General features: G+C 38.8%; 2 protein-coding genes across 2 annotated transcripts in view; one reads left to right on the top strand and one right to left on the bottom strand.

Annotated features, from left to right (window-relative positions):
* The window catches only part of LOC122079461 (COBRA-like protein 1), a 7,543-nt gene extending 2,475 nt beyond the window's left edge, over positions 1 to 5,068 (top strand). Inside the window, exons 2-6 of the mRNA XM_042645956.1 lie at positions 634 to 713; positions 1,067 to 1,523; positions 2,118 to 2,277; positions 2,396 to 2,673; positions 4,430 to 5,068. Coding sequence (XP_042501890.1) covers positions 634 to 713; positions 1,067 to 1,523; positions 2,118 to 2,277; positions 2,396 to 2,673; positions 4,430 to 4,722 — 1,268 coding nt within the window. The 3' untranslated portion in view covers positions 4,723 to 5,068. The remainder of the gene's footprint in view (positions 1 to 633; positions 714 to 1,066; positions 1,524 to 2,117; positions 2,278 to 2,395; positions 2,674 to 4,429) is intronic.
* A 477-nt stretch (positions 5,069 to 5,545) lies between these two features.
* Positions 5,546 to 8,456, bottom strand: LOC122079462 (COBRA-like protein 4). Its single transcript, XM_042645957.1, has 6 exons — positions 8,187 to 8,456; positions 7,998 to 8,077; positions 6,812 to 7,268; positions 6,575 to 6,722; positions 6,186 to 6,463; positions 5,546 to 6,072 (listed from the first exon to the last, which is right to left on the bottom strand). Exons 1-6 carry the CDS (start codon positions 8,299 to 8,301, stop codon positions 5,786 to 5,788), a joined length of 1,365 nt encoding a protein of 454 aa, XP_042501891.1. The 5' UTR covers positions 8,302 to 8,456; the 3' UTR covers positions 5,546 to 5,785.
* Positions 8,457 to 9,921: the final 1,465 nt, after the last annotated feature.

A 9,921-nucleotide genomic window follows, 5' to 3' on the forward strand; every position in this document is an offset into this window, starting at 1 on the left:
CCCCCCCCCCCCCTCTTTCCCTTAACTACTTTCCCTTAACTACTTTGGGCTTCAGCGGCACTGAGAACTGTGCCGGAGAGTCAGCTCTTTTTTCCCATGGATACTGCATTCAAGGATTAAATATGAAATGAAGAGGAAAGGAATCATTTTTGTTCTTAGCAGAACGCGTTAACCTGGTTACAAGAATTAAAGAAATGGGGATTTAGGTGGGTGGGTGGGAAATACATTTTCCCCTCTGATTTGGATTAATATGCACACTTCTCGTTATGAACTATTCTGGAATTGTTTTTTTCGATGAAAAGATTTGTCATTTTGGCTTGAATTTCTCCTTTCTGAAAATTTTAAGGTTTTGCATCTATATTCTTTCCATAGAACTGGTTTGCTGACATTGATGAAGTTGATGAGTAAGTATGTATTGCTTTCTCTTATAAATTGGATAATGCAATATGTAGGGGGAAGTATTTGAGAACTTGTTTTCTACCTCTGTTTTACAAACTTGGCATTTGATCTACTACTGAAAAAAAAAAAAAAAAAAAAAAAAAAGAAAAAAGAAGAAGATATTTTTAAATAAATTTAATGCTTTTGATTTCTTGTCATTGAAGATCTAATATCTGTTTCTTGTTTTGTTTTCAGAAGCCTATGATCCCCTTGATCCCAATGGAAATATCACAGTCAAATGGGATCTTATTAGCTGGAATCCTGATGGTTATGTTGTAAGTGTATAAGACCGCATATTGTAATCATATAGTTTTGGGAGGGTAAACATTGTCAACTTCAAGAAATAATCCAGTTCAGTTTAAAGTCTGATTTTTCATTTTCATGTTTTTCTGTCAATCACCATCCATCAAGTGTTTGGGAGTCAGTTTTTTCTTCAAACATATTGGATTTGTGAAATCTGAAGTGTGTGAGTACTAAAGTTAATTAAAAGCTAGTGGTCTGGAAAAATGGGAGCCTACCATTGACAAGGAACTGTAGAAGTCATATCAAGATTTATATGATATTTGAGAAATAGTTTTCATCTCTTCCTTTTCATAGTTTAAATTACCTCCTGGTTGGAACTGGGCAGGCTGTTATTACGATATACAACTTCCAACAATATCGTCACGTTCAAGCTCCAGGATGGCAACTGGGATGGACATGGGCAAAGAAGGAAGTGATCTGGTCTGCAATGGGCGGCCAAGCCACAGAACAAGGGGACTGTTCAAGGTTCAAAGGGACTCCTCCACATTGCTGTAAGAAGGATCCAACAATTGTAGATTTATTGCCAGGAACTCCTTACAACCAGCAGATTGCAAATTGCTGCAAAGGGGGAGTGATCAGTTCATGGGCCCAGGATCCTGCCAATGCAGCAAGCTCATTCCAGCTTAGTGTCGGTCAAGCAGGAACCTCCAACCGAACCGTTAGAGTGCCAAAGAACTTCACACTTAAGGCACCGGGACCTGGGTATACGTGTGGTCCTGCAAAAATTGTGAAGCCTAGTAGATTTGTATCAGCAGATCAAAGGAGGGTCACCCAAGCATTGGGTAAGTTATCTGAGATTCAAAGCATGGCCCTATAAATTTAAATTTTATTACAAGTATAATAATAGTAATATAAGTTGTAAATAGTTCTTCCCCTTGGGGGGGGGGGGCAGAAACATAATAAAGGAGTTGTTCTACAATCTGAATCCACAAGTTTCTGAAGACTGTCCAGATCTTTTTCTTTCCCCAAGTAATTCTTTTTTCTTATCCAAAAGATATTAAAAAAGGACTTGCCTTTGACTCTTCCTGCTTGATCTTGAGGTAGATACTTTTCAGGATAAATACCAATCCTGTCTAGAAGTCCACTTTTTTAGTCCTATGTGGATGGATCTGAGATCAAGTGAACTGCTGAATGATCTAATAACCTGCTATTTCTTTCTGCCATGATGGGTACATGTGTTTGTTTTGTTTTGTTTTGTTTTGCCATTGTTCCCAATTTTTTTCCAGCTAAAGACTCTTATTGTTAGTTTTATAACTGGTCTAGGGGAAAAAGAGTTGCTGCCTAAGTTTGTTCCTTTGTATTAAAAGGAAAATCTGGTATAAGAGCAGCAAAGATCCAGGCATTTACCTTTTGTGTTTTTTTTTCCCTTGTGACAGTGACATGGAATGTTACGTGCACATATTCTCAATTCCTGTCTCAGAAGACTCCCACTTGCTGTGTCTCTCTCTCTTCCTTCTATAATGACACCATAGTGCCCTGTCCAACATGCACCTGTGGCTGTATGAAAAATATAACTCATCCAGGGAGCTGTGTAGAGTAAGATCTGGCACAGACCCTTATTATGATACTCTGGCATCATTATTTTTCTTCAATCTCTGGTTTTGGAAATGATGTGATGGATTTTAATTTTTTCCTTTGTTTTGGCTTATTTCAGGGGAAACTCGCCATATTTAGCTTCAGCTATTGCAGGTTCAGGAAAAAATAGCTATACTCCTCTGGTCCAATGCACTAACCATATGTGCCCGATCCGCGTTCACTGGCATGTTAAGGTTAATTACAAGGAGTATTGGCGAGTGAAGATCACAGTTACAAATTTCAATTGCAGGATGAACTATACACAGTGGAACTTAGTCGTACAACACCCAAATTTTGATAATCTCACCCAGCTTTTCAGTTTTAATTACAAATCATTGACTCCTTATGGCGCCATAAGTAAGTTAAATTGTCAGTAGTATTCCATTCCTGTTCCTTTCGTATTATTTAATTATAATAGTGGATATTGGTGTTCTATTATCTTCCTAAATTAGTGTAAGGCTTTCTCTGGATAAGTAACTACTTTCTAAAGGAAGGCTGGAAGAAGGAATGTACTAGAGAAGGATAAGATTAATACTGAAGGGTCATAAGCTTGCCCTTGAGAGTACCAAGCTCATCCCCTGAGAATTAGCTAATCTTGATGTCCAGTTGAACGTGATGTTTATAGAGGAAACCAGGCATCAGATCCCCCTTACGAATTCTGATCTCTTCGAAGGACCTGTATAGATCTATATCAACCATTAATATTGTTGGGTCCCCGCAAAAGTGTCCAGTGGTAAGCATTTTGTCCTCTTAGGGTCCACCCTGAGGGCATTAGTCTCCCTTGATTATGTCGACATACTGTATCACTTCCCAGAACCATTTTTAGCGCTGTAAATAGTAGAGGAATATCAATTCACCAGGGACCCAAGATGTAATATAGTCTGTGGCAGTTACAGAATCTTTTGCAAAATATTGTATGTTCGGATAAATTGCAAAAACTTAAAACAAGGGGCTCATCGACTCCCAACATGTTATTCCGATGGAGTGAGATCAATGATCTCCCAAAGTGGACACATCTTGGAAGACCTGTTCCCACCCAGGTGCTCCGCAGGCCTGTCAGTAGCACTAGTCTTAATGGGGCTCCCCAATCTAGGCGAAGGAGGCTTGGACGATACCCAGAAGGAGTTCATATCATTTGGGTGAAAAAGCCAGCTTGTTGATGCTACCGAGATCCAATGACCCATGACGTGGAGTCAATTTCAGTATTCAAGTGGAATTAATTGACTGATTCTTCATATTCCATGCATACTTGGAAAACATGCGGGAGTGGAACCCAGCAAGTGTTTCCAATTTCTCAGCGGCCCAGCTTGAAGCACATCATTGTGGAGATGTTGGCATCTTACATACAGGCTTCAGACCACCCTAGAAATTGGGCAGTCCAGCTTTACTGGTACATAGGATTTTTCTCAGCTGCAGTCCGTTCTGTGGCTGTTCCAAAGAAACATAATTCATGTCAAATCATTTTCCTTTAGATGTTTGTAATAGTTGATCTCTTCGACGAGGCTCATTAAATTGGATGATCTGTGTTAAGTTTGTCTCGAATTTTTGATCTGTTTTGAAGATTGACCCGCTCCGACATATTTTGGTGGCGATCCGAATGGGATTGGTCCAACCCCTCTGTTTCTATCATTGATCTTGTATGGGGGTGCGGGGGCGTATTCAACCGGATCGACAGCGACCCGATGGGTCGACCTGCAACTTGGAGTATATATAATATACTGTTGCTTGTTGAGAAAGTCATTGTATTTTGGGGGTTTTTCAAGCTAGGGTTTTAGGGCGAGTTTTCTCGCCGCTACTTAGGTGTAATCTCTCTTCTACATAGTGAAACATCTTCTTTTTTGCCCGAGGACGTAGCACACCACCTTGGTGTGTGAACCTCGTTAAATCTCTGTGTCGTGTGGATTTATTGTCTCTTTATTTTTCGTATTTCTTGGTGTTTGATCTAACAATTTGAGGTTTTGCTACTTGTACTATATATAATATAAATGATAGGCAAATTAGGGGGTTGATCTTTCGTCATTCCGCTAAAAAATAATGGTCAGTTCTCTACTTTGTTTCTGATCTTTGAAATGCTGGTAATGACAATGTGGAAATTCTTCATTCTCTGTTGTAGACGACACTGCCATGCTGTGGGGAGTAAAATTCTACAATGATTTGCTTATGCAAGCTGGCCCTTTTGGGAATGTACAGTCAGAGCTACTATTCCAGAAGGAGCCATCAACTTTCACTTTTGACAAGGGATGGGCTTTTCCTCGGCGTATTTATTTCAATGGTGATAACTGTGTCATGCCACCACCAGATGCCTATCCATGGCTGCCAAATGCCAGTAGCCATCCAGTTATATCCTTGCTTTGTTTGATCACTGCTTTGCTGTTATCTTTGGTATTCTTATTGTCTTATGCCTAGTGAGCAATACAGGGGTACTACTGCAAATATAGTTTTGTCAAAATACTAACTAGATCAGATCATCTGAAGCTTACAACACATTAGTCAATGGCCTGTGCTGGAATTTCAGATTCAAAATGGGTTCAGGTGTGCTGCAACTGTGGGAACAAAAAATATCATTCTGTTTTGTGTATTGGCGCTCTGAGTTCAGTGCCATTTATGTAGTTTAAGTTGTTGTATTATATTTTTATTTATACAGTTAATTATATTGTCTGTAAGAGATCCACATCAAAATTGTTCTTCTCATTGTAATGAGAACCGTTCACAGGGACATCAGATATAATATAGTGTTTTGATATTAGAATTATTATGAATCTCATTTTCATTTTCTTGCATGGTCTGCACTTATCTGATTGAGTTATATTGGGGACAAAACCAAAATTTATGATAGTTTCTTTATCATGAATTAGAAACAAAAAACACCACCCTTATTTTTGTCTTGTTTTAGTAGATATAGGATAAACCTGCATCCATGGGTTTTGAGTGTGATGTACCGACCGATTGAGTTACGAGGTCATGGCCATAGGTGGTTGCAAAATATATAAGAATATGCTTATGCAAATATTTGATGAAATTGCAGCTTTTCTCTATCTATATATGTAGCCATTTTGACTCTCTGTCCGTCTGTGTTTGAGTCTGATTCCTGTTTTGAAGAATTTGAATCTACTGAGCAGGAGGTTTGTTGGGCTTTTATTTTATTTTTTTTGGGGGGGTGGGGGGTGGGGTGAGTGATAAAAATGATATTGTGACCCACCAATTAGGCAATCTGAAGATTCTGAACCAATGATTCAAAGCACACCTGCATGTAATGTAAGAGATGGGAATGGGTCCTCTAAGAATGATTATACCAGGTTGAACATCTATTCTTTTTTAGTGTATATATGTGTGTGCTTGCCTTCTTGTTGGTTCCAGTACCTGCAAGAGACCAAGAGCCTAAATGGAGCTACTTGATTGGTGCTTGAGAAGTAAAAACTTCTTTTTAGTAGGAGCATAAAGATTGTGTTTTTTCCACCTGTACCAATCTCTACCACCAGACAGTCATAAATAGGAAAAGCGAAGCCATCAATGTAGGGAGGAGTGAAAGAGGAATTGCAAGGGCAGAATTTGGCAGGAATGGATATGTATCAGGCGGAGGTAGCTTGCATTCGTCGCCATTAAAGTAGACTTTCCGGGGAAATGCCCATCCTTGATTGAAGGTGAATGTGTTCTGGTCCTTCTGAAGGAGTACCTCCGACTGAACGTTTCCGTATGGCCCAGCCTCCATCAGTAAGTCGTTGAAGAACTTCATGCCGTAAAACATACCAGTATCATCTGCATTGAAGAACACACAAGATGTTTCAGGGTAATCTCTCAGATGGCATGAAACTTGGTAAGTTGAGTTTAAGAGTGAAAATATATTTATATATATTTTTTAATGTACTTACTTATAGATTGGTAAGGAACAAGAGGCTTGTAGTCGAAACTGAAGACTTCAGTGACATTATTGAGATTTGGATGCTGCACGACCAGCGTCCACTGTGTGAAGTTCATCCGGTAGTTAAAATTGGTGACGGCGATCTTCACACGCCAGTAGTCCTTGTAGTTGAGCTTTACATGCCAGTGCACTCTGATAGGGCACATATGGCGTGTGCACTGCAGTAATGGGGTGTTATCCTTCTTTGGGGTGTTGACCCCCACCACACTAAGCAGTTTTGAATCACTTCTGTAATATCACCATTCACAACCACAAAGTGTTTAGAAGTCATATATCTATAAATTCTACTCTGTTTTACTGTACATTTTATGTTGTAGGGATAATGAGTAAGAGGATTACTTGACGCAGTTCTTCTTGTTTTGGCAACCACAAGCACAATTGGGACATGGAATGATGGTCTCATTGTAGAAGGATGAGAAGGATACACAACAGCTTGGGTTCTTCCGGGCTAAGAATTGTGAGTAAGTACATGTCACATTCCATGTCACTGTGTAGAAAACAAAAGTTAAAGAAATATATCAGTCAGTCATAGATTTTAATTCAGAGAAGAAGCTGCTATTAGGGGATTAAACTTACTAAGTGCCTGTGTTTTCCGGCGATTGTCGGGGGTGAGGAAAGCGGTGGGCGGCACAATCTTTGCTGGTCCGCAAGTGTAGCCCGGTCCCGGACCCAGCAAAGTGAAGTTCTTGGGCAGTTTGACAGTCTTGTTGGAAGTACCAGCTTGGCCAACACTGACCTGGAAGGCTGAGACTGCTTGTGAAGGGTCTTGTCCCCAAGCAGCTACTACTCCCCCTTTGCAGCAATTGCTAAATTGTTGATTGTAAGGGACACCAGGGAGTAAGTCAACAACTGTGGGGTTCTTCTTGCAACAATGTGGGACGTTCCCCTTGAACTTGGAACAATCTCCTTGTTCTGTAGTTTGGGCTCCCACCATGGACCATATCACTTCTTTCTTAGCCCAAACCCATCCTAAGTTCCATCCTGGGCTCATGATGTGCCGGTACATTTGGAAGTTGTTCATTGTCACTGTTGCCTGAAAAACATATTAAGGGTTTCAAGAATCGGATTGGGAATTGCTCGATTTAGATCGGAATCAGTGGTCATCAATTCTGATTCTAGACGATCTGATATGGCCGATTCTTATATAAAAATGCCAGAATCACTGAAATATTCCTCAGATCTGGCAATCCTGGAGCTGACTGTATTTGGGTTGTTATAATCATATCAGCTGGGATCAAGTGAGTTGGTGTTGTCTGATTCCGAGATGGATCGACTGATACACCCGATCTGATCCTTAAGTTTAAACCCATCTTATTGGTCAAATTTCAACCCAAAATAAGCATGCTATATAAAGGCATAACCGGTGCACAATGTGTGAGGTCCTGAGCGAAAGAGAACTATGCAGCTTTACCCCGAGTATGTCGAGAGGCTGTTTCAACAACTATATATGTGAAAAAATTGCTTGACTATGTTTGAAACAATGGCTTTTAACCTCTAATGTTGCATGATGGAGATTTTGCAACTTTGGAATTTTGAAGTTTGGAACATATTTCTCTAACTGAAATTGAAACTTGGCCAATGAGATGAAATGATTGATGTTTAGTTTTCTATCATTGATGAACAACCCCATGAACTTTTCAAATTTCACCTACTATTGTTCTATGTTTATATTAAATAAACGTATATAGTAGAAGATACAAGGAACCTAAAATAATAATAATAATAATAATAATAATAAATCTTTGAGGAGAATTTTACTCACCACATAGCCATCTGGGGTCCAAGACATTATATCCCATTTGATGGTAATGTTCCCAGTAGGGTCTAAAGGATCATAAGCAGCTAGATTCACCAAAAGAAAAAACAAAATAAATCAGTGAAGAAAACAAAAAAGAAGATGAACAAACATATTACCTAGTCTTGAAGTTGATATAATTAACAGTAACCTCACCTGCACCAGAAAAGATCATGGCCAAGAACAGCGGCACAAGAGCGAATCTGAATTCAACGAAAATGCGGTACTGATGAAGAAGCTGCTTCCCAGGATATCTTTCATTCAATGCCATGATGATGTTGTTACTCACCAAGAATGTGGAGTCCTTACTTCTGCTTCAAAGTTCTCACTCAGGTTAGAGCCTAAAAGAATATATCATCTGTATATATATATGTATATGTATATAAGCACGGAGAGGGAAATTGAATTGAAAAGGACAGCCATGTCGAGATGGCCTACCAACCAGTTGTTAGGTATCTTTCCTTCTCCTTCCTCTTCTTTCGCATTTATTTTAGTTCCCTATGTCTTGAAGCAAAAGCTTTGGTGAGAAGGGAAAGAAAAAAAATCAGTCTTGAAGACAAATGAAGATAACAGCACAACGGTCACCCAGTCTACAATATTCTTTTACACCAAAAGCCCATATTATTGGGTAATATGACAATACTGTCCCTACTATCATTCTATTTTTCCCATTAGTAGTCCTTCTTGTCTTATTTTATATATCAAGGTCAAATCATTATATCCTCAAGCTGAGGAAACTTGGGTTCTTTAAATATTGATGTCAATCATCATACCCTAATTACGACAGGCCAACAGGATTTTTTTGTCAGCATTTGATCAATCAAAGTCAATAAAAAATTATAGTTTTGATCTTCAATGATTTTGAATATCTCCATCAACAGCCACATACTCAATTAAATATGGGTAATCAGATTTTTTTTTCTTTTTTTAATTTAACTAATTCTTTCCTTGGTCTGTATAGATAGGGGTATTATGGTCATTTTGTAAGAAAGCAATGGTTCTAGGGAGGCTATAATATTTGAGTTGAGGGAAAGCTCCACTCACAAAAAGTCAGAATATTATGTTTTTGGGCAGAAGTAACAGTTACTGGGAGTTGTGTGAAGACAGTTGTTGGGACAAGTAATGAGTCCCCTTCTGATGATGACTTGTCATCTGTTAGGAGTATTGAGTGAAATGGATATCCCAACAAAACAATTTATTTCTCACATGTCCCTTTTTTCTTTAATTTAAAAAAAAAAAAAGTTTTGTCCACTGAGGTGCAATAACATAATTCAAGAATTATTATTATAATTATTATTTAATAATAGGTCTGGGGCATTGAACATGTGGCTAAAATCTAGAATAAATGTATGCCCAAGTCAAAGTTTTGGGGATTTAAATATGTTTCAGGGTAACGAAGTAGCAGGTTTGGATCTGGGGTTAACCTTTTAAAAATCGTCTGTAATTGCTCTATCGGTGTAGTAAGCATCGGGTGGTTGAGAGCCCTTTAGGACGTATGCCCAGATGTTCTTAACCATCTAATACTTATCATACTTCACTGCTCGTCACAGAAGATGTGGATTCAAGGTTAACCATCACCTTCTCGCCGATGCCTTTTTTTTTTTTTTTCCGAGTCACAAATCAATTGAGGAAGCAAATGAGGCGTCCGTTAGGGATCAAACTTATGGAGAATCTCCACCTATAGATTCAAGAAACCCCTCCTAAATAGAATGACCGCTCAGGCAGGCAGAACTGTCCTCATAAAGTCGGTGTTAAACTCAATACCAACTTAATTATCAAATATCACAATCTCCTGTCTCATAAAAAAATCTGTCACAATTTGATAGAATTGGTTCTTATTTCTGGTGGGGGAGAGGGGATACTAAAAAGGTCATTCATCTATGGTTTTCTG

The sequence above is a fragment of the Macadamia integrifolia genome, chromosome 5, assembly GCF_013358625.1.
Source record: "Macadamia integrifolia cultivar HAES 741 chromosome 5, SCU_Mint_v3, whole genome shotgun sequence".
NCBI classification, from domain to species: Eukaryota; Viridiplantae; Streptophyta; class Magnoliopsida; order Proteales; family Proteaceae; genus Macadamia; species Macadamia integrifolia.